Source organism: Microtus ochrogaster, linkage group LG5, assembly GCF_000317375.1.
Source record: "Microtus ochrogaster isolate Prairie Vole_2 linkage group LG5, MicOch1.0, whole genome shotgun sequence".
Lineage (NCBI taxonomy): Eukaryota > Metazoa > Chordata > Mammalia > Rodentia > Cricetidae > Microtus > Microtus ochrogaster.
The window spans coordinates 38,910,164-38,937,580 of record NC_022031.1 but is presented as its reverse complement, the minus strand read 5'-3'; the positions used below and the strand labels follow the sequence as shown (position 1 = coordinate 38,937,580).

The following is a 27,417-nucleotide window of genomic DNA, read 5'->3' as shown; positions in this document are numbered from 1 at the left end:
ATATAAACCAGCCTTTTCAGCCACCCACTCTCCTGGTTTCTCTTGATGCTCTTAGTTCTTTTCTTGGGCTCTTGGTTCTTCTCCCTTTTCTGTTCCCCTATCCTGCCCCTCCCTCCCTCTTCTCTTCCTCTCTTGTTGTCCTCTCTCTCTCTCCTCTCTCTCTCTCTCTCTCTCTCTCTCTCTCTCTCTCTCTCCTCTCCTCTCTCTCTTTCCCTTCCTCCCTCCCTCCCTGCCCCCAGCTGGAATGCTGACTGATCTAGTTGGCCTGATCATGCTCAGATCTTGAACAGATAACTACCATGTAGCCGCCATGTCATTTCTAGGAGACAGCATTTTGCATCCTCTAGCTCTTCCAGGAAGACTGGATTCTTTCCATGAAGATTATAGATGTCGTCAGGGTTTCCTAGTATTGAGACGTAGAGCCCCAGAGGCAATACAGACAATCACCCAACAGGAATACACAAATTTTATATCTACCCTACCCCTAGATCCACGATTCCTGCGCCATAGTGATCCGGGCCCGAGTGCTGGAGTTTTACAGGAATTCCAACCCCCATCTTCAAGGGTCATGAGCATTGGCTCACTGACCACCAGGGGGAGCCTGGGAGCTGGTCAGCGCGCCTCCCTGCCCTTCAAATGCATCCTGCACCCAGGATGAGAATAAACTACGACAGGAGGAAAAGGGGAGAGATTTCAATATCACAAAAATATGTATCGATGCAAATCACCTTGTTAACAAGTCAGAAGAAGAGTCGTGATCAGAACAAAGCCAAGCCATGTATTAATAATGGAGGAACAACGTTCTTGCTTGAGGAAACTGGATTTTGTAAAGATATCAAGTCCTGCCCTAAATCAGCCAACCGACCACAGGCAAAGTCCCAGGAGAATTTTCGTGAAATATGACGAGCTGATTGCAAAATTTGTGTAGAAAGGAAATGAGCAAGAATAGCCAAGGAATCGTTGGAAAGAGCTGACAGGGCTTGGGCCTGTGGCTGCAGCTTACAGCTGTTCCTTTCCCCTAAGCTGACCACGGCAGTTAAAACAGCGTGAGATGCAGACAGTGGGAGGCATGTCCTTAGAGCAGACGCCCAGAAGAGACACACAAGGACCTGCGAAATTAGTAGATGACAATGGTATCTTGACCAAAAAATAAAAAAAGACTTGGTCTTGCTCTGCAGCCCAGGTTGGCTTCAGACTTCCCAGACGTGCATTTTAAGGTCTAAGATAAGACAGCCTTTATAATAAGTCCTGTTGTGGGAAGGAAGTAAGCTCAGCTAACTTTACTCAGTGCAGAGTAGATACCCTCTAAGTAAGAGTCAAGGTTAAAAATAAGTTGAAAACCCTGAGGAACGACAAAGGTCGTGAGTTTCAGGCTAGCCTGGGCTACAGAGTGAGACTTTGCCTCAAAAGAGCAACAAAAAAAATTTTAAGTTATTGGGAAAATATTTTAAAAATATATTTATAACTTGGGAACATGGTGAGACAAAAATATAGAGGGGGAGGGAGAAAGGAAGGGAGGGAGGAAGGGAAAGAGAGAGAGAGAGAGAGATCTGATCCCCCTGCCTCCACATACCAAAGTGTCAGGATCATGGGTGTGTGCCACCATGCCCAATCTATATCATAGCGGGGATGGAATCCAGGGCTATATGCATGGCAAGGCAAGCACTTTTACCGAGTGAGCAACAGGCCTACCTCCTGAAGTTTCAGAGTGGTTAAATAGAATTCCAACAACAACAAACCAAAGCCCAGTTCCAAAATAAAATACACTATGGTTCTATGGTTTCTTGCTTTGTTCTTGTTTTTGTTTTGTTTTGTTTCGTTTCCTGAGGCTGCGAATCAAGCCCCAGACCCTGCGTACACTAAGCTATGCCTTGAACTACACCCCTACCTTATGATGCTGGTTAAAGAGACCGTAAGCCATTGGGGTCTGGACTCTGGGAACTGGAGGGGACTTCGGTGATGAAGCATCACTGGGATGCTGTGAGAGCGGGGAGAGAGACCAGGTGGAGACAGAGGAGGAAGGTCACTAGCTCCCGGGGCGGCCACACGCTGACCGAGGAGACTTAAGTGACACCGGGAACCATGGCTATGCCCCGGCCTCACCAGATGACACTGGGCTGACTCTAGACCCCTAACAGCAATCTCTGTCCATACGGGGGTCTTGGTCAAGGTGGTCATTGAGCACTGGCTTGTTCAGGAAACTAAGAATTCTCGTCTCTTTATCCAGTCCAGTCCCCCTTTAACACTCCAGATTTTGTGATTCTGTAAACTCCTGATGAGAATTGAGCCAAGACCCCTCACAATCCACCCAGAAAGCAGCAACATTTATCACTTGTTCACTTGTTCCTTGGTTTATTTGTAAATGGATTAAAATTGCTTATGTATTCATTCCATTAATTAAGCATCCATTCATTGATTGATTTACTCCTAAGTGTTCCTGGGTCACTGAACCAGTCCAGGACTACCCTGCAAGTGTGGAGCCCTGAGCCCTGAGCCACTTTCTCCAGCATTTTCACACTAATTAAACTCTCTAAGTAGACTGCGTAATTGGGTCTTTGGGACATCATCCCTGAAGCACCCCAAAGTGTGTTAGCTGGGTCCGCTTCCTTTCCTCACTCTAGGTTGCCTTGGGGATTGTGCAATCCCTTGGTACACAGGGCGCTTTGAACGGTGCCACCTCCATCTGGCCCACCTGCCCCGTAGAAGGCTGTTGGTCGGGATGACACTAACAACTGCCCAGAATGGGGAACCTGTCCTGCCCACAGAAAACCACTAAGATCCATCAGCCTTGGGCCCACCAGAATGGACTAGTTCTACCTGCTTCAGAGGACCCTGCTGAGTTCTGAGCCTTTAAAATAATTCTGTCAGATTCTAAATGTTCCACCTGACCTTATCAAGTGGAAAACTCTTCATCATTTCCACAAAAACCTAGGTGCATTTCCACGGTTTGGAAAGGCAGGCGGGAGTGAAGCTTCTGCCAGGGAGCCAGAGCACAGACTGGGAGGAGGCTGGAGGTAGGTGACGAACAGACCGCGCAGACAGAAGGGAGGGTGGAGGGCCCTGAGGAATCACCAGGGCTGGCTTCCCGCTCTAATTCACAGTGCTACTTCCCATCTCTGCCTCAGTTTACCCAAGGGTAAGGCTCCAGCTGATGTGTAAGCCCCTTCCAAGTTCTGCAAGAGTGTTCCCCTGGGCTGCAAGCCGTCCATAACTGACCAGCTGCCCGTTCCACTTTCCTTAGTCCTAGGGAGCTGAGAACGACAGCGATAAGTTACTTAGAGCCACACGTTGGCCTGCAGAACCTAAGAGAGAAGGAGAAGGAGATGGCATTGCTGTTGGCTGGCAGGGAGGGCAGCTGGCAAGAAGTGAGAGGTGTGGTTGTCACCCTGAGCTACAGCACAACAGAACACGCAGGACACGAAGCAGGAAAACTCAGTCTGGTTGAGAGGTAAGGGAAGGCTCCCTTGTGAACTGGGTTTCAGGGAGCAGTGGGTCAGGAGAGAGGGGGAGACAAAGGACACTGTGAGTTCTACAGACAAAGCTCCCTAGCCTGTGTCCCCCTCCTTTCTTCCCCATGTGATAGAAAAGTCAGAGCCAGAGACTTGTCTTTGACACACGGGCTGGGAAGCAGACAGAACACACAGTCAGTTTTGTCCACTTGTCCCAGGCTTCTTTGTAACCCCCACCCTCAGGGCTGCTCCTTTCTAAGGACTCCCTGGCAACCCCTGCAGAGCTGTGGTCTCCTGCCTAGCTCAGTAAAGCACTTTGATTATAGGTCCAAGACTCTGCCAGTCCTGGTGTGTGTGTGTGTGTGTGTGTGTGTGTGTGTGTGTGTGTGTGTATGCACAAGAGAGAGACATGCATATACGTTGTTGTGAATATGTGAATGGTCACACGTGCACACATGAGCATGTGTAGGATGACCACTCACAGGTGCATATGTACCAGTGTATAAGACAGGTGTTTGTGCACTCACCTGAATGTGTGCACAGGAGGTGACCCCATGTGGGTGTATGTCTATTCCAGCACAAAGCCCATAGCCTCAGGGGCCGATGTGTCCTAGTGACTGAAGAGGTGAATTCCTGTGCATGTCACCACATGCAAAGAGTCAGCCACAGCTTACTCTGGTCACTGGAACTTCCAGAAAAAGACAGGACCATCTCTGTGCCTTGTGCCAGTGCTTGCCTCTGAAGCGCTCTGCTAGAAAGATGCCCCCACCAAACACCCAGCCCCAGAGCATCCCTACTGGGCTTTGGTGGGGAACTCACAGCTCATATTTCTCTGAGCCTGTGTGAGGTGAACACAATCAGGTTGAGAGCAGAGTTTCTACCTGCAGCCCTAGGATGAGATCAGAGCTCTCCTGACTGCTGAGTGGCCTTGGATTCCCAGAGATGGGTCTCAGAGTAGGACTAAGGTCTTGGCTCTATGTTAATACCTAATATGAAGAAGGACTCGCCACTGGAGCTACCTAGCCTTGACATGAGGTATGTCAGAGGCCCAGAGAGGCCCTTCAAGCACCCCCTTATCAAAAGTTTATATGTAGGGCATGCAGACAGGGAAAGCCAGGCACGGGAGAGTGGAGAACTCTACCTGGGAAGGGTTTGGAGTCAGTGCCTGTGCCCTCACTTGTCCTCCTGATGTTAGCACAGTGTTTGCTGTGTAGCAGGTCCTAAGTCACTTCCTGATTTGGGGAAGAATACATAAGAAGCAAGTAAAAGGAAGGGAGTCTCCAGGTGAAGCGTCAGAGAGGAGGTGGAATTGGGCACTAAGCTCCATGTTGTGGTGGAATCATCCCCGCTGCTCAGAGACACCGAGAAAGGGATAAAATTTGCTTTTTTGCTGGTAAGAGGATTATGGGGAGGAAGCAGGGGGTGTCCGACGAGGCTCACAGGTTTTTGGGGCTTGCTGAAGGCAAATGTCTGCTCCATATGTGAGGTGACACAATGCTGGCAGACTCTCCCGGAGACTCGTCTCCCTGGCAGGCACTGTGTGAGCTCAGTTTCCCCATCTGCCATAGAAAACTCCCCAGTGAGCTTGTCAGGGCACTTTCTGTGCTAATAACCTTGAAGCTTAGGAAGCCAAAACAGCCTTTGTCCTGACTGGGAGAAAATAAGACTGGGGGCTGGATTCCAGGGTCCCTTGCCTTTTCACCAGAGAGCTCACAAAGAGTCAACTTCTGAAGCTTCAGCCCACACAGAGCTGCTGACAGAGCATCCCTGCGTGTGGAGGGGTGCCCGCTCACAGGCTTAGAGGCCAGCGGCAGCCCCCACCCACCCACCCACCCGAGATGTAAAGCATAGAGAGTGTGGAGACCAGAGCTGTTCTGGGAAGACAAATCAGACTACTACAGCAGAAGGACAAATGAGGACATTCCAGATAGTGGGGACAGTGATGACTCAGAGGCTGCTGCAAAGCCAGGGAGACCCTTCAGAGACATCCGTGCCTGGGCCAGTAGAGCAGAGGCAGCAAACAGATCCCCTAAGCCAGAAACTCTGGTAGGAAAGCAAGCTGTGTTTTGACAGCCTTTCAAGAAAGTCCAGTGTGTGTTCAAGTTTGAGGACCTCTGATCCAGTTCATCGGCTCCCAAACCCTATTTGTAGATCACTTGTCTGTGATAGGTTAAGGGGTACAAGGGGATCTAGGGTCAGATAAGTTTGGGAGCACATAATCTACTTGGCTTTGGGAGAGCCGCCAATAAACATTAGCTGTTCAAACGCTCTGACAAGTTCTGTAGTAAAGACCTTTATCCCTCATTCAGCATTGGCTCACAGTGACTCTTCAGGCTGCCCATTCATGCTTCCTTGAACGCCCGCGTAGGGAATCTGATAGATTCTGCTCTGAATCATCCTCACTTTTCACATGGATGCACTGGAGCCTACAGAGGATGTGGAGACTGTCCCAACGTCCCAGAAAGTGTGTCCAAGCTGGGAAAGACCTTAACAATCTCTGTGGTCCTACCAACCTGCACCCCGTGCTTCTGCCCCACGGTATGGAGCCCAGCAACAGGACAGCCGTCTCTGAGTTTATCTTGAAGGGATTTTCTGGTTACCCGGCCCTGGAGCACCTACTCTTTCCTCTGTGTTCATCCATGTACCTGGTGACCCTGCTGGGGAACAGCGCCATTGTGGCAGTGAGCACTCTGGATGCCCGCCTACACACGCCCATGTACTTTTTTCTGAGTAATCTTTCCATTTTGGACATCTGCTACACATCTACTTTCGTGCCCCTGATGCTGGTCCACCTCCTGTCGTCCCGGAAGACCATCTCCTTTACTGGCTGTGCCATCCAGATGTGCCTGAGCCTCTCCACAGGCTCCACGGAGTGCCTGCTGCTTGCCATCATGGCCTATGACCGCTACCTGGCCATCTGCCAGCCACTCAGGTACCCTGTGCTCATGAGCCACAGGCTCTGCCTGGTGCTGGCAGGTGCCTCCTGGGCACTCTGCCTCCTCAAGTCCGTGACAGAAACCATCATCGCCATGAGGCTGCCCTTCTGTGGCCACCACGTGATCAGACACTTCACCTGCGAGATCCTGGCTGTGCTGAAGCTGGCCTGTGGTGACACATCGGTCAGCGATGCCTTCCTGCTGGTGGGCGCCATCCTCCTCCTGCCTGTACCCCTGACCCTCATCTGCCTGTCCTACATGCTGATCCTGGCCACCATCCTGAGGGTGCCCTCAGCTGCTGGGCGCCGCAAAGCTTTCTCCACCTGCTCAGCACACCTGGCTGTGGTCCTGCTTTTCTATAGCACCATCATCTTCATGTATATGAGACCCAAGAGCAAGGAGGCCCATATCTCCGACCAGGTCTTCACAGTCCTCTACGCTGTGGTGACCCCCATGCTGAACCCCATCATCTACAGCCTGAGGAACAAGGAGGTGAAGGAGGCTGCCAGGAAAGCTTGGGGCAGTCGACGGGCCTGTAGGTGAAGGAGGGTGGGCTCTGCGTGGGCAGGGGTCTGGGCTTGAGTCATCATATGCCAACACAGCCACAAGGCAGAGCATAGAACCATGGGGACCTCCACTCCACAGTCACAGCGCCAAGTCCCTCTAATCCTGACCCAGAACCTTCTGCTCCGGCCCTGTCCTAGTGCCCAGCATCTGCCCCTGGGCCTCCACAGTAGCCTCCGGGCTGATCTTAAGACTTCAGCCTTGGCTAGGTACCATGACTCCTATTTATAATACCAGCATTTGTGAGGTGGAGGCAGGAGGATGGTAAACTTGATATCAGCCTGTGCTACATAGTAAGACTCAGTCTCAAATAAACAGATAAATACTAACGATTAGAATTGTCCTCTTGAGTCTTTCAGTGGGGCATCTGGGGAGAGAATTTGTTTGTTTGTTTGTTTGTTTTTCGAGACAGGGTTTCTCTGTAGCTTTGGAGCCTATCCTGGAACTTGCTCTGTAGACCAGGCTGGCTTCAAACTCATAGAGATCTGCCTGCCTCTGCCTCCCGAGTGCTGGGATTAAAGGCATGCACCACCATCACCCGATATGGGGGAGGGGATTTTAAGAACCACTTAAGATGGCATCACTTTCTTGACTGACATCCATAAAGGGATTCTCATTGCTCTCAAGGTGAAGCAAATGTTCTTCAGGAGAGCCTCACAGCTGTCTGCCTGACTGCCTAGCTCCCAGCCTTCTCCCCACACGCTCCTGCCTCATAGCCCCACACACCAGCCAAATGTGAGCCTCACCCTTCCCCCACACTGCCCACCCCCCAAGCTCTTCCCGTGAGGTAGCTCTTCTCAGCACCTCCCCTCCCCATGCAGGTGGACTTCCTGTCCCTTCAGGCTCATACTCTTTGCTCCTCTCATTATCTCTTCTGTGTCTTTAGCTTCCAATATTATACCAAGAGCAGGGAACATGACACCCTATTCTGCCCCAACATCCAGCCTGGCTCAGCTACAGGCCCTGAACACCTTTATGAAGAACATACATGAACATAATAGTTTATGGTCCTTCCCAAATCAGAACGGAAATGAAGTCCTCAGAGGTTAGGTAAGGCCCAGTCCTCTGGGAGATGACAGGAGAGACAGAAGTTAGGGCCAAAAGAGCACAGACTTGTCTGGTCACAGAACACCAACCACCCAGAGCAATCTGAAGCTGGGATTCCTCTCCAACCCCACCAACAGCAGCTGCAGCTTCCGGTACTCCTGCCTCATCTGAGGGTGCTTGCTGTGCCCTCCTCACCCATCCCTGAGCTCTCCTTAGCTGTCCCTGCTGGCTGCTCAGCCTCCCCAGTTTGCCTTTCAGAGAGCTTGAGCACACGAAGCTACAGAGTCACTGAGGTCATCCACTCCCCACCACCCTGCCAGTGCCAGGCATCGTCTGCACCACAGTGCCTTCCAGGCAGCAGTCTGGCCCTCCTGCCAGCTGGCTGCAGGCCACCACAGCCCCACACAAGTCTTCTGCTGCCCTATTGGGCCTGTCTCCTTCCCTGGGGACTCTCAGTGAGCCAGACTACAAAGAGAGAGGAAATTAAGGAGCAGGGCAAGGGACAGAAGCCGCTCCCCCTGGGATCTAGTTTGCATGTCCGCTTGGCCAAGAGTCAAGAAACTTGAACACAACTGATAAAATGAAGACTGGCTGCAGAGGCCGTAGTCATTCTTCTAAAGACATCTCAAATGGGATGATCAAAACGATGGAGAACCCAAGCCGGGCAGTGGTGGTGCACATCTTTAATCCCAGCACCTGGGAGGCAGAGGCAGGTGGATCTCTGAGAGTTTGAGAGTTTGAGGACAGCCTGATCTACAAAGCAAGTTCCAGGATAGAGAGAGTGGCTATATAGAGAAACCCTGTCTCAAAAGAAAGAAGGAACTAAAGGAAGGAAGGAAGGAAGGAAGGAAGGAAGGAAGGAAGGAAGGAAGGAAGGAAGGAAGGAAGGAAGGGAGAAGGAAAGAAAGAAAACCATAGAACAATGAAGAACTCAACTTACTTAGGACCAGAATGCCCATGCCTTGAGCTTAACTGTTAGCATTCCCTTCTTGTCTCTATGTCTAATACACCTTATGATTTCATTTACAAAGGAAATACCCGAGGATAAGAAATAAGAGCTAGAAGGATGGCTCAGCAGTCAAGAGCACTTATCGTTTTTACAGGGATCCACGCCCACATCGCGGCTCACAGCTGTGTGTAACTCCAGGTCCAGGGGTTCCAGTGCCCTCTTCTGACCTCCATGGACACTGCACACATGTGGTGCACATACAGACAAGCAGACAAACATTCATACACATAAAAATAAACATTTTTTCAAATTTTGCTTAATCTTTTAGTTTTATAAATTACATTATTTGTTTTTATTTATTCATTATTTTGAGACAAGGTCTAATGTAGCCCTTGGCTGGCCTGGAACTCCCTATGCAGACCAGGCTGGCCTCAAGCTCATAGTGATCTGACTGCCTCTGCCTCCTGAGTGCTGGGATTAAAGGTGTGCACTATTATGCCCAGCTATAAATTACATGTATAGCAATGTGACAGATATTTGTGTGTCCCTGTAAAGACACCTAAGCACAGCTTCTCCCTCTCTAGTTAGCACCCACCTTAGCTGTATGCCTTATTCCTCTATGTCTCTTTGACCCTTGATGAAATATTTTTCCTGTGGTGAACCAAGGACTCGATTTTACCCAAGTGGAGGTTCCTAGGCAGAGATCTTCTCAAGCCACTACTTGCAATGCTGGGCTACATCTCCCCACTGCAGCTGATATGAGCAGAGGCCCAAAGGTAAGTTACCACTGCTCCTGAATACCTCCTGAGCATGCATTAGGGGGGGCTGGCAGCAGTCAGGTCATGTGACTTTTAATTCAGTCACTAACAGGATGTCATCTTCCCTTACACCTTTAGTGAATCAGATTTTCCTGATCGTGTGCCTATTGTGAAGTAAGGAGTGGGAGGTGGTAATAAATCAATATGAACTTTTTATATAGCAAGTGGGAAGATGAACCAGGAACCTTAGAAACTTCCAGATCTTTTAATTCTGCACTGCCATTTTTAGGAATCTAGTTTAAGGGGAAAAATGGAGGGTATATGTAAGGGAATGATGGCGTATGCCTGTACTCTTAGCACTTAGGAGACAGAGACTAAAAGATCAGAAGTTAAAGGCACGTCTCAACCATAAAGCAAGTTTGAGATAGGCCTGGGCAACTTGAAATGCCTGCACACTTGTGCACATGCACACACACACACTAGGGCACAGTTAAAGATTTATATATAAGAATATTAATTACAGCACAAAACCATTAATCCACTGTACAAAAAGATGTAGCAATCTTGATGTCCAATTGGAAAAGAATGTTTTAATAAATCCAGGTGAAGTCCAATGGCAGAATGTAACACAGACACAAGAAGACATTTTTTGAGAAATACTGGATGACAGGAAATTATTACGATGTAATCAACAGGAGGGGGGAAAGGCAGATCAGGAAACATTGCATTCAGTGCCTCCCTAATCTTATTTTTTAATTATTTGTCTCGTGGTTATATGATTAAGTCTGTAGAAAATTCCGGAAAACTGCAATAAGATGTTAATAGAGCTGCCTCCTCCCCAGGCGATGGGGTTACAGATGACTACTGTTCTCTTGGCCTTTTCAATATGGTTCACAATTTCTAAATAAATAGATCTGAGAAATGACAGTGTTCTTTTTATGGAGTGGGAGGTCACCTTGCTCCCCAGTAGATGGGCTCTGGGGGGCAGAGTGAGGAAGCTGGCGATGCAGCCTCAGCCATGGGAGCAGAGAGAGAAGGAGGTGGAGAAGAAGAGTTGGGAATAGTGACAGGCATGAGTAAAGTATTTAGGAGGAGGAAGTACGTGGGAATATGTGTGATTCACCGTTAGTAACTGGCACTGCAGAAGCAGGTGAGGAAGAGGCCAGACTGTGGGCTTCGGGGGACTTCCTGGATGGGTAGAGAGTCATTCTACAGTGACACAGAGAATAAGTGCAGCAGCGGGAAGCTGAGGAGACACTGACCCTGGTCTCAGACCTGTTACGTTTAAGCATCTCCCAGGCAGCAAACAGGCCTAGACCATTCCAGAGGCAGACAGAAAATCAGAGCTAACCATTACTTTGACGTATATTCCTGATAAAATTCCAGAAGATGTATCATGGCATAGTATGAGAAATTATAAACTCTACTGTCTTATTTACAACTGTATTTTAGTATCTAAATGGTGAAGGGTGTCTCTATTTTAAAAGGCCAGGAAGGGAAGGGGAAAGCCTGTAAAAACTCTCATGCCTGGAGTAAGTATTTAAAACACCCCTTACATGCACCTGGAGGGGTCTCATATGCCTCCCAGAAAGTAGCCTTATTCAAAGTTGGGTGGATGGATGGATGGATCCAAGACCACACAGCAATCATGAAAGAAGAAAACCCATTTTCCAGTATAGGCACCCAGGCCTAGAAAAGGACCACCTCTGTCCCAGAGCCTGTGACATGCAAGGGGCAAAGCTACAACAAGGTACGACCTTCTCTGTCCACCTCACATCCACAGGAACCTTCTGGAACAGGGCAAGGAACCTGGAGTCCCAGGAGCCCGAGTCCCTCAGCGGGCAAACCTGAAAGTTTGTGAACTTGTAGAGTTGAACTTTAAATTGGGCAGGGACTACGTGGTCCCTGAAAAGGGAGCAAGTGGGTTGTGTGGCAGGGGACCGGGATGCTGGTCCTTGGGGCTCCTCAGCCTGACCCACCTTTGCACACTGCATCTGCTAGTTAGGAACTCAGGACCACCGCACCAGCTTCTGCAAGCTGCAGGTCCGCTAGCATGGCTCCAGACCCCACCTATTCTTGTGCGATTGCATCACTAAGTCTGTGGTAAGGAATTCATCTAGCATGCTCATTTCAGTAACCCTTCTTCAAGACATTTAAAAGCTCAAGTACCTATTACACAACAAAAAGAATATCCACGCTCACTAAGTATTTTCCATGAACCAGGCTCTGTACTAAAAGCTTAACTGCACCACGATGCATTCCTAAAGTATCATTATTTGCAAGGAGGCACTACCATCTCTATGACAGGTAAGGAAAGCGAGGCTCAAACAACAGTTAGCAAACGGAACATGGTGGTGCACGCTTACAATTCCAGATTGGGAGACAGAGGCAAGCGGATTATCATAAATTTAAGGCTAGCCTGGCCTGCATAGCAAGTTCCAGGCCAGTCAATAAACCTATCTCAATCAAATAAATGTACACACACACACACACACACACACACACACACACACACACACACATACACACACCAAAACAAAAATAACAACAACAAAAACTGTTGGGGCACGAGGGGATATTCTAGCAATTCAAACTGGGTATGGGCCCAGGGCAGCCTGAGTCCAAGGCCCCTCTCGCTAAACTCTCACATGGTGGTGGCAGAAACGGTGATGCTGAAATCCCAAACCCAGGTAGTTTAAAGAATGGGATCTTTATTATTTCCCTTTCTTTCTATGAGAATAATTTTTGAAGCCTTCGGTTTTAAGAATTAAGTGGTTACCATTAGATTCACCAGCAGTGAAACTTATGTGATATTTACCTTGCAAAGTAACCTGGTCTGCCAGATCTCAAGGTTATAGGTTTCTGGAACAATGTGAGGGACCACTAGGGCGGGTACAGAGTACCAGAGACCACCCGATTGGATGACTCCATTTCTGAGCTGGAGGAACTTGGCCAAGGTTGCACGGCGGAACAGGAACAAAAGCCAGAAAACAAGCCGAGGTCTCTTCCCCTTCATTCCAGGACCCAGCCACGCTTTCTCCTGCCTCTCTGGGTTGTTAGACGGTAGAATGAAAGAAGAGGCACGGTTCTTGGGGACACTCAGTGTCACATAGCTCTTGAATATGCTGATTTTCTGGGCCATAATAGTGTATAACATCTGACAGACGCTGCAATCACTTTAAAAAAATCTGACCTGGTAGTCTTCATGTAGCCCAGCTGGCTCAAACCTACAATTCTCATGCTTCAGTGTCCTCCGTGGTGTAACAGGCATGTGCCACCATGCTTGATTGGATCTGCGTGGGCCGTGAGATACCAAGGTACCCAAGCGTGGTACTGACATGCTGCAGCCTCGCTGCTTCTCCCCTCTGAGCACGTGTCGGGGCTCCCCAGGCCCAGTGGTGTGGAGGTACATGTCCATACAGCGTGTCGTACTTCTGGGTCTGAGCATTTGCCAGCTGGTGGAGATGTTCCAGTGTGTCCTTCCCCATCCCTGACTGGTGATGTTCCAAGTAGCAGAGACCCCCCACTAGCCAGTCTCTAAAGAGAGCCCTCTGAAATCCACGTTATATGTGTAGTAAGAGAGACACGCTTGTCTTGTTACGCTAGCTAAAGTCATGAGGTTGTTTGTTACTGCACTGTAACCTGGCACATCCCGACTGATGGTCCTGGTGTCCCTTCATGTGCCCAGCTGTGAGTCAAAGCCACGGGCTGCCTGACACCATGGTATTTTCTTCACTTAAGACTGCTTAGTTCTCGTGGCCCTAATAGGCCATGAACAGACCCTTAAGCTGTAACGAAGCCCACCATGTTCCTAATGTTACCCGCCAAGAGAAAACGGCCATTCTCTAGGCAGGACACTGCCACTCCCCAACAGCCTCTTCTAGCAAAGCCCAACAGCTACATCTTTCTGCTGGGGGTGGAGGGAGTGTTCACATCAGAGGTCAGTATCTAGGGCACAGTGACAGCAGCCATCTCAACACAGTTCAGTTGGAGTGGCAACCACTGGCCATCCTGGGAACAGGACACTGGAGGCTGACAGTGGCAAACTGGATACATCCCTTCAACTTCAATAACCCACTATTCAATAGTCTAGTCAGAGGGGAGGGGGGAGTGAGGGAGGGGGGCGCCAAAACACAATTCAGAGTGAAAAACATCTGCTAACAGCCAGGGAAGCACCCTGTTATCAGAGCAGCCAGAGTCCTGAGAGGCAGCCACACAGAGGTATGCAAACTGAGCCTAGAAGAGTGGATGAGAAACGCCAGTCCAGCTCAAGGACCTCTCACAGGAGGGGTGAGACTGCTTTGTGGAGACGCTATCTCACAATGGAAGTGCTCCAACAAGACAAAAGCACATGCAGAAGGGATGTGGTTTGCATGCGGGAGGTGACTCGGGCAGAGCCTCTCACAAAGCCTCAAATGCCTCTGCCATCCCTTCTGGTCTGTTGGTGAGAGAGTAATGAAGAAAAGGGCAGAGAGGTGAGTCTGGGCCTTTCCCCTGACTGACAACAGCTGTCAGGAGCTGAGCTGAAGGAGATCTTTCTGTGACCACACACCCATGACGACTAAGCCAGCTACTGTCTCCCGAGTTCAGATAGATTTCTTTATGTCTTAGATTCAGAGAGACTCTCAAGGGTCTAAAGCCCCGAGAGAGGAAGGATGTGTCCAAGGTCACTGAGAACAAGAGGGTGAGGGGAGCAGAAGCCACAGCGGCCTCTGCTGCTTTTGCGGCACTTGGCACGGGTGCACAAGCCATGCTAAACCCGTGACCAGCAGCAGCTCTGAGGTGCGCATGCTCTTGCATTTTAAGATCAAGAGGCTGTCCTGCAGCACCCTAGATCGAGAGTGGTGACCAGCAATCAGACTGACACATCCCTTGGGACCAAATATTCTATGCTAGGTGACAGCACCCATTAGACACCTACCTTCCAGAGCTCATCTCGCCTCAGTCAGGGAGCTGGGCAGTAACCATGGCAGCTGTGAACCCCCCCTCTTTCTTTCTTCTGGAGTAGGTACCCCCAAAATACCTACAGAATGAATGAAGCTGAAATGCTATGGGCGTTTGCTATTGTCATATGAAGTAATCTAGAAAAGAGCTTCCTTTGAATGGTCAAGGACCTTGGACAAGCAGAGTGTGGTGGCACTTGCCTGTGAATACTAGCACTCAGGAGGATGGAGAGTTGGAGGCCAGCCTGGGTTACATAGGGAGACATTATCTCAAAAAAAAAATTACATTAGATTCCAAAAGAAGACATCAAACATGAGTCTCCTGTCAAATCTGAGCAGCACTCGTGGAGAACAGAAAGCGGTTTAGGGGGCCCGAGTGTGCCCACATTTCCCCCCCCCCCCCCCGCTATGTCGGTAGCACTGCTGCTGAGAGAACCAGCTGCAGATCTGAAGTCCAGCTCTCTCGCTCTACAGCTGGTGGAACTCAGTTCTGGAGAGAGGCTGGCCTGCTGCAGGTCCCAGGCAGCCAGAGCTGTGTGGTCCAGGCAACAAGAGGAGGAAGGAGATGGGATGGGCAAACCACACAGCTGTGACCGAGTATGTCCTGCTGGGACTCCGTGAGCACCACAGCCTAGAGATAGTCCTCTTTGTGCTTTGTCTGAGCATCTACTGCACCACGCTAGTGGGGAATGCCCTCCTTGTGGGGCTGATTGGGCTGGACCCCCACCTGCACAACCCCATGTACTTCTTTCTCAGCAACCTCTCTCTCATAGACATCTGCGGGACCTCTTCCTTCATACCTCTAATGCTGCTCAACTTCCTGGACATCCAAAGGACCATCTCCTTCCCCAGCTGTGCCCTGCAGATGTACATGACCCTGGCACTGGGTACTACGGAGTGCCTGCTTCTGGCCATGATGGCGTACGACCGGTATGTGGCTATCTGCCAGCCACTTCGGTACTCAGAACTCATGAACGGGCAGCTCTGCGTGCAGATGGCAGCGCTAAGCTGGGGGACGGGCTTTGCCAACTCGCTGCTGCAGTCCATCCTTGTCTGGCGCCTCCCCTTCTGTGGCCATAATGTCATCAACCATTTCTTCTGTGAGATCCTGGCCATGCTGAAACTGGTCTGTGGGGACATCTCCCTCAATGCACTGATATTAACGGTGGCTACAACTGTTCTGACCATGGCCCCACTCCTGCTCATATGCCTCTCTTACACATTCATCCTGGCTGCCATCTTTAGGGTACCCTCTGCTGCAGGCCGGACCAAAGCCTTCTCCACCTGCTCTGCCCACCTTGCAGTGGTGGTGATTTTCTATGGGACCATCTCCTTCATGTATCTGAAGCCCAAAGCCAAAGACCCCAGCGTGGATAAGATTATCACACTATTCTATGGGATTGTGGCACCCTCACTAAATCCCTTCATCTACAGTCTGAGGAACACGGAAGTGAAAGCAGCTGTGACCAGCCTGCTGCAGGGAGGTCTCCTCACCAGGAAAATGTCCCACTTTTAACTCCTAGTCTCCATCTTTGTCAGCCAGCAGAGGCTACGTTCTCCTGGGGTGACAGCGTCAATGTTTCAGTGGCTTAAAAACCATAAAGGTTTGTTTCTCACTCACGCTTTGGGTCTACTAAGCTTGGCTGGGGTTCTGTTCCACATCACCCTCCTGAGACTTAAGACCACAGCTCAATCCAGAACGCAGCTGAGTACAATGACCAGCCTGCCTGGGCTCTCACAGCTTCCACTGAGAAGTGGCACAGGCTGCTCCCACCCTTCATCTCACTGGCCCACAGGTGGCCACATCGAACATACGGGGAGAAGCCCAGCCTGGCACACGCCTGGAAGAGAAAAGAGGACTCAGAGAGTCAGCCCCAGAGGAAGTCAGACTTGGTTTCCTCTGCCCTGATCTCTCTTCACAGATGCATACTGGGTTCATCACCCCAGCAAAGCTCTGGTTAGCTTACTCACAACAGCTTTGTGCCAGGACAGCCGAACGAGGCTAACACTGTGCTTTCCAGAATTTCCTTTTCATATGGGTTTGGTTAGACTTGCCCATGGGACATATACAGAAATGTGGAAGCCAAAGGGAGCACCACCCAGCCCTGCAGGAGCACTCCCATCACTAATATGCTGAATCCCATGGTTCGTGGTCCGTCCAGTTCTAGTCAGATCCCCTCCTTGAGCTGTTCTCAGGCTGGACCAAGTGCGGCTATGTGCCAAAAGGTGCCCGCTTCTCCTCCAGGCCGTGTGTGTCATTAAGACCGAGCTGGACACAGTTTTCATTTGTCTCCTCAGCCCTAACCCACCTTTACTCTCCTTCCCTCATCCCCGTAACTGCCAGTCCAAAGGGCCTGTAAAAGCTTCAGGCCCAGTGCCAAATGCAGAGATCCAACTCGATAGGTCTCTTTAACTACTGCTATGATTGTGGAAGTCTAATCTTAACTGATAACAACTGTACGAACATATCTCGAACTCCAAAGGCTGAACTGTTGGCAGGCCTCTAGTAACGTAAGTACTATCCCTTGATATTATTTAAGACCGGGGACTTAACCTGCTGTCCTACTTGGCTTTTTTAAGTTTAACCTGCTGGGCTGAAGAGGTGGCTCAGACATTAAGAGCACTGGCTACTCTTCCAGAGGTCCTGAGTTCAATTCCCAGCAACCACGTGGTGGCTCACAGTCATCTATCATGTGATTTAGTGCCCTCTTCTGCCATGCAGGCCAAACACTGTATATATAATAAATCTTAAAAAAAAAGATTGCATTGTATGCTGGGCAGTTGCAGTTCATGCCTTTAATCTCAGAACTCAGGAGGCAAACACAGGTGAATCCCTGTGAGTTCAAGGCTAGCCTGGTCTATAGAACAAGTTCCAGAGCAGGCTCCAAAGCTACAGAGAATCCCTGTCTCTGAAAAAAAAAAAAGTTAACCTGCCTTTTAGAGGACAAGGTAAATCATTCTTAATAGGACTTGGATTTCACATGAAATCAGCTTCTCGACCTAAGCTAATCCATAGCTTTGCTCTTGGTAGGTACTGGTCATGCCCTTGACCCAGAATAACGTATGTTGTGGTGTTCATTTTCTGAAAACAGCTAACACATTGGAAGCAACTTTAAGACAGAAGACCACCATAAATGCTGAGAGCAACATGTGGCTAGAGGTGGCTAGCTCTCGTGTGGTTTCATTTACTCTCCTGGGTCAGTTGGGAGCAGTAAAATTACTTCCTTTATAAACCCTGTTTAAGATTTTGGTAAAAATCCCTCATTTTTGTCCAATGCCATACTGTATTTGCTATTCTATAAAATATAGTTCAAAGTCAGTTTTTAGAGATAGACACAGGACAGTCAGAGACCAGACAGACACAGGGACAAGCACATTCAGACATAGAACAAACAGGAAACAAGGACATCACACACACACACACACACACACCAGACTATAGATAGACCAACTACAAACTACAGAAAGACGAGTGAAGATTTCAAATTTTGGCTCATTGTGGGTCAAACTAATCCAAGAGAATAGAGCATGGTATATGCATCCCTTCAATACCAGCACTGGGGAGGAAGAGGCAGGTAGATCTTCATGGGTTTCAGGTCATCCTGGTCTACAGAGTGAGTTCCAGGCTAGCCAGGGCTCCACAGAGAGACCCTATCTCAAAAAATAAGAACAATTTTAAGTCAAGTGAAAGTGTTTTGCTTCCATTCCATTGATATAATTTAGCACTCTCTGGGGTTAAGTATGTTAACTACTCACAATCTCTACAATACACTACTCACATCACCTTTCATGGCATCCCACGGACACAGTACTGAGTCTAAAGTTCTTGGCTCAGTCCTCAAGGCCCTTAGGAATCTGGCCCACACTCAGCATGACCCCCCAACATGGGTCAGCCTCTCATGACATCATCTTACCACCCCCACAATCCTCTCCTCATGCTATTCAGGAATCACACCTCTTTCATAGGTTCTCTTGATGCATTTGGAGGCTGTCTTCTTCATCCTACGGCACTTTGTTGGGACCCTTCACTAGGATCAATCCCATCTTTACCGACGTGAGAGCTGCTTTGGGGCAAGGTGCCACCAACTCATCCCCATGGCTCTAATGGGGCTTTCCTTACATGACAATGAAACTAAATTGTCACATGGAAGTTCTCACATCACCACCAGGTGACATTGAGCCCATGTTTCTAGGCATGCTCCAAGCAGTGAACTTGGTGTGGTTGCATGTACAGATACATGCGAGGAAGCAGTAACAACTGCTGACCACAGCCATGTGTCCAAAGCAGGCTAGGCTTGCTGGGTCTTAGATTCTCCCAATGATCCAAGTCAGCAGACAACTCAGGGTCCAGTCCTGTCTTATTGCTGGTTCCCCTGGAAATTCAACAAACACCTCAAATCCAAAATGTCACAAACTACCCATCCTCCCCAATCACAAGTGTGTCGCCATGATCAGGGGATGGCACAATCACCCAAGCCAAAAAAAGAGAGGCCCTCCTGGGTTTTCATACCTCCCACATCACATGTGCCACTGGGCACTAGGTGCCCTGAAGTCTGCCTCCTGGAACTCTTGAGCCAATCTCGTCCTCCTATGGGTACCATGTAAAGAAGCCCTCACTGTTTCCATTTCAGTTAGTGTAGCAGCTTTGACACTGTGCTCTTCCCCCAGACACACCCTTCACCCAGCCATCAAAACGGTTTGCCCATTCTCCTGCTTAAATGTTTCCAGTGGCTCCTCATTCCCCTTTCCCTGTAAAGCCCACAGTACCCATCTGTCCAAAGCATCATCAGCTGCTTGCCTTCATCAACCCAGCACACACACCTCTCCAGGCCCACTTTACTCTTCGCAGCTCCTAAACACCAGTCTTTCCTGCCTCTCCCACTCCCCATCATCGAAACCCTTTCCAAACACGCCGTGACCATTGTCTGTCATATGTGCAACAGGTTGGGCACTATGTTAAGTGTCCTAAGTACTTTAGTGACTGGGGACCAGACAGAATGAATGTCTCGGGAAAGGAATCAAAGATGGGCACTCATAACCACAGAGAAACTTTCCCCACAGCTTGGCAATGTGGCAACCCCACTCACTTCCCCATTCATTGCCTTCTACACTCTGGCTGAGTCAGTCCTGATTCCTGGTTATTTGGGTCAACTGTCCTCACGGCCTAACCTACCTATCTCAGGTGAGAACAGTTGATCTCCCATCCAACACTAATGAGGCCAGCCCTGCTTAGCTTCTTTCATCTTCCAGGTTCAGGTGCATTCAGGAAGGTATGTACAGTCAGAGATAAGGTAAGGAATAGCATTTCTTCTTTTTAAAAAAAAGTTTATTATTTTTAGTCAGGTGTATGTGTGTCTGTGTGTGTACTTGCATGGAGAAGTCCCTATGGGGTCCAGAGGTGGTGTGTCCCTGGAGCTATAGTTACAGGCATCTTATCCTGTAACTGGGTACAGGGAATTGAACTCCAGTCCTCTGGAAGAGCAATGCTCTTAACCACTAAGCCATTTCTCCAACCATTTTTATTTTATTTAAGAGAGGGCCTATGTAAATTTGGCTGGCTTGAACTCATTTCAATTCGCCAGCTCCTACCCCCAGAGTGCTGGGATAAAGGTGTGCACCCCACACCTGGCCCAAAAACAGCACTTCTGATACAGGAGGCCGACACCAGGCCCGTCCACCTTCACTCCTTGCCACTCAGTCAGCTACTTTATTTTTTACCGGTGCCTCAGGGAAGTGATCTGATTGCTGAGAGTAAAGAATAAAGTGGTATTTCCCAGGCTCTGAGCTTCAAAGGCCTAGGCTGTGGAGAGAATAGAAAGGATTAAGGCACAGAGAAAAGATTCCGTCGAAATGTGAGGTTGTCTCCTCCAGATTGATAAGAGGGAGGGGCGAGAGGAGGGAAGTATGAGCGCTGTCCCAGATTCCCTGAAGAAGCCAGAGCTGAGCCGGCTTCATCTACAGGGAAAACAACTCATCTTCTGCCCTATCAGGTAAAACCCTGCATAGGACCCCGGGAGAGAACTGGCTTCATGTTGTGTCTGGGTAGCCCAGTAGAAACACCTCATGTGGCACACAACTTGGGGGCAGACACTCGGAGATATGCAGACAGAACAAAAAAAAAAAATGGCTCAGCATTTAGCAGTCTGTCTGACTGCTGACTGGGAACCAGTTGGGATGACAGAACTCTCAGAAAATGGATGAAGTAGAGACACTGGGGACCAGAAAGAATTCTTCTAGCATTTTAGCATAAGACGAAATCCTCAAAACTCAGTTATGAGCCATGGGGGAAGAAAGAGTTCAGCTGCCAGGCATGATGTCCATGTCTGTAATTCCAGGACCCCGAGGACCATGATATCCAGACCAGAACAAACTATACACACAGCAACACACCGTGCGTGCGGAAACACACACACACACACACACACACACACACACACACACACACACACACACTAAAAAATCTAAATTCATACAAGATTATTTCTGGCATGCAAGAAAAAATGGAAGCTTAAAATAGTAATTCCATTCTTATAGTGCCTTGTACATCTGAAATTTGTACCTGTTACTCCAGTTTCCTGGCACCTTAGCTTCCTTCTCTGTGGGTGTAGGCGTCGTGGGGAAGCCTGTCTTATGAATTCATCTCTGCACAAACACAGCAAGCACACGCACACAGCAAGCACACGCACACACGCATGCGCACTCCCCTCTTCACTGCCACAGATTAGGGTCCACAACAACCAGGAAATGGACAGCAGGGAGCTTTGGAATTAAACACAGGAACCAGATGAGAGAGATGTGGGTGTGCAAGCCATAGGGCAGAAGTCACAGACAGTAGCTTCCAGCATCTTTTTCAGGAAGGTCCTGTCACTCTCACGATTTCCTCAGTGTCCCTTTCCCTCCATCTCCCCACACCCTGGCCCCAGGAGGGTAAAGAAAGGCAGCACAGAATCAGTACGGACTTCATTGGAGACAAACCAGACTCCACCTGCATCAAATCAGAACCCCAGCTGCCTAGCCCCACCCCAGCTGTCTCTCCCAGCCCTCTGCCCAGCACAGCACAGTCCAGATGTGGCCAGTGTTGCAGAGCCTCTGGGAGAATCTGGTGCTGTGTTTCTCCAAGATGGACTCCTCTTCCCTCTGTACTGATGATTCATTCCTGATGACAATTTGTCTCCTTGAGAAGTATCTCATGTCTGTAGGAGCTCTTCCTATCCCTGGGAAGGGCTCCGCACCCCTAGGTCCTCCTTGGTCCTGAGGGGCTGTGTCCTGCATAGCTCATCCTTAAGAAGGACTCCAGAAGAACAGGAGGACTCCGAGCTCTCAGGAAATTCTCCATGTCTTGGGAAGGCCTCCTGGTCCCTGAAAACAGTCATCCTTGAGAAAGACTGTGCGTCTCTAAGAAACACAACTTGTCCCTTGTTCCTAGAAGGGCTCCACAGCCCCAGGAGGAACCCTAGGCAGGGTTCATAACCCCTAGGAGCCTGGCCCAAAGCCCCTCTCAGCTGGCACAGATGCTGCTGACAGTGGCCCCTCCAGGGCCCACAAGGCCCAGTTCTTCCTGTTCATTGATGCACAGCTGGTAACCGCAGCCCCGGGCCCGAGTTCCAGATGGGACCCGGCAGTCAGTCTTGGCACGAGGAGGTAGCAAGAAGCCTACGCTGCCAGCAATGAGCATATGCCAAATGCTATGAATGTAGAAGTAGTTGTCCCGGGTCTCCACGAAAGCATACAGAAGGACGGCACTGCCTGCAATAAGGCTGCCCGGGCACAGGTAGAAGAGCCAGCGGCGCCATGTTGGCGGATAACAGTGCCGGCGCCGGACGCTGCGAACTGTCTGGGGGGAGCAGAGAAGTGGGATTCAGGAATACGAAGCCCTAGAATACAAGGCTCTAGAGTATGAGGCCAGAGACAGTTCAGACTTCCCCTCAGCCCTAGGTGTGACCTAAAGGCACCTGCCAAGACTTGAGTGGCCACTGTGAACAGCAGGTGACGGTAATAGAAAGCAAGGCTACCTTAAACTGGGGACCAGATGGCCAGCGCCCTCCATCCACTCCTGCTCCCTCCTTTGCCCTTCACAGGCCTCTCCACTCTTACCCAAGCTGTAGCCAAGATCCCAAGGGCGAAGAGACTGGGTCCAAGCAGGTTCCAGAGTCCATGCCGGTCAAGCTGCAGAGCCATAGACAGCAGCATAGCCCCCAGCAAATACAACACCTACAGAGACAGGACTCCAGGATTGGGCCAGGATGTGGGGGCAGGAGTGGATTCTAAATAGAGGTTAGCTATGGCTGTCTCCCAGGACCCACATTGCACTGACCTGCTTGATCACGGGCTGCAAACGAGCCATGGCAATGACGGTGACCCAAACCGACATTAAGGAGCCCAGGAAGTCACAGAACTGAAGCACATCGTAGTCCATGATGCAGAAAACCACAATGCCTGGTTGGTCACAGGCATGATAGAACTGCAAAAGGAAAGTGTGGGTGTTAAAAGGCCTTAAGGCCACAAGTCCAGGGCTATGAAACCAAAGAAAGACCTGATGGTGGTTACTCCTCTGTCAGAGAAATAGAGGTCAGAGGTCACAGGTGAACAATACTAGGAAATGCCTGACTCCTTCATTCTTTTTTTAAGATTTATATGTATGGGTGTGCCTGCATGTATGTCTGTGTACCATATGTACACAGTGCCCACGAAGGCACAAGAAGAGGGCATAGAATCCACTGGAACTGGAGTTACAGACAGTTGTTAGCCACCATGTGGGTGTAAGGAATCAAACCCCAATCCTCTACAAGAGCAGCCAGTGCTCTTAACCACCGAGCCATCTCTCCAGCCCTGATTCACTTATTCTTGAGAAAAATAGCAGTGAAGTCTGGTCTGCTTTACAGCCAAGCGTATCTGGCAGCTCAGACACTGGTCCCCCACTCCTTGTGTGAGGAGTCATCACAGGCCCCTCCTCCTTTCTGTGTGCTTCAAAGGCAGGTGTAAGACGTTGATTAAGCCTGGAATGTAAACTTAATCTCGAGAAGTAAATGCAAATCAGAAACCGATGTCTGCTACATTATTTAGTGGCTTCTTACATCTGACACTAAAGAGGAGACTAGCCAGATAGCCACATGGAATCCCAGCACTCAGGACGAGATCAACCTCAGCTGCATAGTAGGTTCTACGCCAGCCTGAGCAGCAGTCAGATCCTGTCCAGGATGGGTCGGGAAGAGATGCTCAGGAGACAAGTAATGTCCTATGAATCCATATTCAGATGTTAATTCTTCATGATTTGGAGAGCAGGGCCATGTCCCTTCACCATATGGTATCCTAGCGTGAGTGCCATGCTGTCCCATGGCCACAGTGTCACTCTTCACGGCCACGGCCACCTATTATCTTGTGCAATCATGAGAACTGATAAGCAATGTTACATAGTACATTCAATAGCTGTCAGTTTCTGTCCTCATTATCTGGAATGTTTGGCTACACAGAGAACCAAGTGCTAGGTTTTTGGCATATTTTTCAAAAATATATTTTATATCTATAAACACCTGGATTATAGTCTTGCTGACTGCTCCTGTACCCCAGATAAGCACCACTCCCAAAGGTAAACTATCCTATGTTAAGACAAGGAAGAGGACACTCATCTACTATCCTTGTATGTCAACTACAAACTAACCAACAAGTCCTTAAACAGGCCTGTCTGTGTCTAAACTAAGAATGAAAAAGAAAAGACAATAGGAACCCTGTGTCCAGAAAACTGGATACTAGTTCTATGGGGTTTTTTGTTTTTTTTTTCTGAGACAGGGTTTCTCTGTAGCTTTGGAGCCTGTCCTGGAACTAGGCTCTTGTAGACCAGGCTGACCTCAAACTCACAAAGATCCACCTGCCTCTGCCTCCCGAGTGTTGGGATTAAAGGTGTGCTAGTTCTGTTTTGAACACGTGGAAAAGAACAGTTAGAGCAGGACTTTCAGTAGCAGACTTAAAACCAGCAGCTCTTTCTCACACTCCTGTCCTTTTTTTTTTTTTTTTTTTTTTGATAGAGGGGGCTGGGTGGTAGTGGCACACGCCTTTAATCCCAGTAGTTTGGGGCCAGCCCGGTCTACAAGACCTAGTTCCAGGAAAGGCTCCAAAGCTACAGAAAAACCCTGTCTCGAAACACCCCCCACCAAAAAAAAGAACGGTTAAGGGTAGACAGAGTTTGGCAGTTAAGAGCACAGGCTGTCTTGCAAAAGCCCCCAGCGCAGTTCCCAGCAGTCACACTATGGCTCAAAACCTCCTGTAACTCCAGTCCTAGAAGACCCATTGGCCTCAGTGGGCACTGCACACATGGATGGGGTGCACAAAATTCATGCACACCAAGTAAAAACAATAGATCTTTTAAAAGGGAGTGGGGTTTCTTCGTGCAGGGTGAGGGGGTGAGTTTCCTCCAGTTCCTCCTTGGTCCCTTTTCAGGTTAGTACCGTATCTAGATAACAAAGAGGCATCTGGGCTAGAATATTCTAGGACAGAATGGATGTTCTGTTCAGTTCTGTACAGTTCCTGCTGTAGTAAAGTGTTCTTACTAATTCTGAGTCACTTTAGATCTCCATGAGGCCAAGAGTGGGCTGGCAGAACAGCTGTTGGGGGTGGGGCTCTGTGAGTAACAGTAGACAGCGCACCTGGTAATAAGAAGGAACAGAATCTAATACAAAAATAGAAAGAGACTCTCAGACCAGGCCTAAAAGGAAGCCAGCTAAACTGGGGTGCATTGGTCCCATCTGGTAGCATGGCTACAACCTCCTCTGCCTTCTCTGTAGCTGAGTACCCGGAAGTCCCCACAATCCTCACTTGGACATATAACCCCCTACTTTCTCCTAGACTACCAATATAATTTCTACAACCTGGGACCCAGGGAAGCACATATTGACTTTTGTGATACTCATCTTTTTAACTGCATTTTATAGTATAATAGTGTGCGTATGTGTGTATGTGCATGTGTTTGCACTTCAAAGGACAAGTTGAGGCTGCCACTCTGTCCCTCCTCTATACAGGTCACAGGGGTTGAGCTCAGGTTGTCAGGTGTAGTGGCAAGTGCTTTTCCTCGCTGAGCTATCCCATGGATATGGTCTTGTGTGCTATTCTTCTAGCCAAAACACAGAGAATCAAAGTCCATTTAAGATTTCTGCAGCGCTCACAGGTAGGCATTGTGTGCCACAGTTTACCAAGGACCTACAGGTGAGATGACAGAATCTACAGACAGCAGGTCTCGGCAGGGAGCAAACCTGTTTGGAGCTAAGTCACACGAGGAGATGTACTTCCACCTTTCCTGTCAGAGAGGCTTGTGAAGGTAATACGGACCTTTCTGGCTACAGAGAAGCTGGAAAACTCAGAGACGGAACTGTGAAGATTCCATAATGGGAACAGGGAGACTTAAAAACTGTAACTCTAGCTGGGTGTGGTGCACACATTTAATCTCGCACTTGGAGGGAAAAGCAGGAGGAGCTCTGTGAGTCTGAGGCCAGCCTGGCCTACGCAAAGACCTCCAGACCAGCCAGGTACACAGTGATACCTTGTTTCAACGCAAACAAAGCCTATAGATCTACATCAGAATGTATTCCTTTGAGCTGGGAGCTATATCACATTGATATCTCCCATGATGCCTCAGGAAAAAGTTTCTCAAGACTCTAAAACAGATTTTTGATCCCTGCCTTCCAAAAGTTCTCACAGAAACCAAAAAGGCCATGTTGACTGAACAGGGGACATGCTTTCATGTCATAAAAATGAGCATGCTACAGACAGAAACCACAGAGCATGTCAGGTTTGAGGCAGGAGTACTTAGAGGTTAACGCCAGCCTGGACTACATGGAGAGTTTTAGGCCCACCTTGTCTGTAGATTAGAACTCTACTTCACAAACGATGAGAGAGAGTGAGGCAGCTGGGACGAGAACATGGAGATTGCTGAGCAGGGGAGCCTCCCACAGAGACAGTGAAGACTCCATGGAGAGACCCTGTGACAGTTAGATGCTGTGCTGGCTTACAGAGAAACGGTGAACACCCAATCCCACATTGCATTCCGTGTATTCAGTCAATATCTCTTCTCCCTCCACATGGGCTGGGACGCTCCACACCTGTGAGGCTGACTTGGAAGCAGCTTTGGCCATTTATCCCACAAGCTGCCTGACAAAGCAGTCACTTCCTACACGTTATTGGGGGCGGGCAGGGCATTGCTCTAGGAGACATAGTGAAGGTCCAGTCATCCTCAAACCGAGAGAATGTGGTGGAAACGTGGAGCCTCTCCCTACCCTGCGGTAAGAACACAGAGAAGCAGAGGTGCCACTGTATACATACCGTGGAGAAGAACATGGTGAAGGTGTAGACAGCAGCTTCCAGCACATACCGGCTCCGAATGGCCAAGACCACAGGTGGCAAAAACATGAGGTTGCTCAGGCAGAGGAGGAGTGTGGACAGCAGCTGGAATCCATAGGTGAGCGCATCGGCACTGTCTGTGCAACCCCAGCCTCGCCACCCTGCAAGTAAGGAAGGAAGGTACAGGGTGGAGGAGGGCAGAAGGCACCCCTGCTGGCCACCCCATGCACAAGCCAAGTCTGACCTGCTCCCCCCAGCCCGCTCACCACGCATAGGCCAAGACTCACCTGCTCCCCACCCCAGCCCGCTCATCATGCACAGCCAAGCCTGACCTGCTCCCCCCAAGCCCGCTCACCATGCACAGCCAAGCCTGACCTCTGACCTGCTCCCCCCCCAGCCCGTTCACCATGCACAGCCAAGCCTGACCTCTGACCTGCTCCCCCC

At 49.4% G+C, this 27,417-nt stretch overlaps 3 protein-coding genes across 10 annotated transcripts in view; 2 read left to right on the top strand and 1 right to left on the bottom strand.

Moving 5' to 3' along the window:
- The first annotated feature begins 3,441 nt into the window (after window positions 1-3,441).
- LOC101985920 (olfactory receptor 13J1-like) lies at window positions 3,442-7,190 on the top strand. Its single transcript, XM_005362098.2, has 2 exons — window positions 3,442-3,448; window positions 5,818-7,190. The coding sequence occupies exon 2, from the start codon at window positions 5,864-5,866 to the stop codon at window positions 6,926-6,928; it is 1,065 nt and encodes a 354-aa protein (XP_005362155.2). The 5' UTR covers window positions 3,442-3,448; window positions 5,818-5,863; the 3' UTR covers window positions 6,929-7,190.
- A 7,967-nt stretch (window positions 7,191-15,157) lies between these two features.
- LOC101985636 (olfactory receptor 13C2-like) lies at window positions 15,158-16,246 on the top strand. The gene has a single exon (XM_005362097.2). The coding sequence runs from the start codon at window positions 15,212-15,214 to the stop codon at window positions 16,160-16,162; it is 951 nt and encodes a 316-aa protein (XP_005362154.1). The 5' UTR covers window positions 15,158-15,211; the 3' UTR covers window positions 16,163-16,246.
- Window positions 16,247-21,591: 5,345 nt separating this feature from the next.
- Window positions 21,592-27,417, bottom strand: part of Tmem8b (transmembrane protein 8B) — a 20,997-nt gene continuing 15,171 nt past the window's right edge. For 6 of the 8 annotated variants that reach the window (XM_026786645.1, XM_026786646.1, XM_026786642.1 and 3 more), the window contains 4 exons: window positions 26,956-27,134; window positions 22,961-23,107; window positions 22,741-22,857; window positions 21,592-22,480 (listed from right to left, as the gene is read on the bottom strand). In XM_026786645.1, coding sequence (XP_026642446.1) covers window positions 22,145-22,480; window positions 22,741-22,857; window positions 22,961-23,107; window positions 26,956-27,134 — 779 coding nt within the window. In that variant the 3' untranslated portion in view covers window positions 21,592-22,144. The remainder of the gene's footprint in view (window positions 22,481-22,740; window positions 22,858-22,960; window positions 23,108-26,955; window positions 27,135-27,417) is intronic. The other 2 variants (XM_026786643.1, XM_026786644.1) reach the window with 2 other exon arrangements.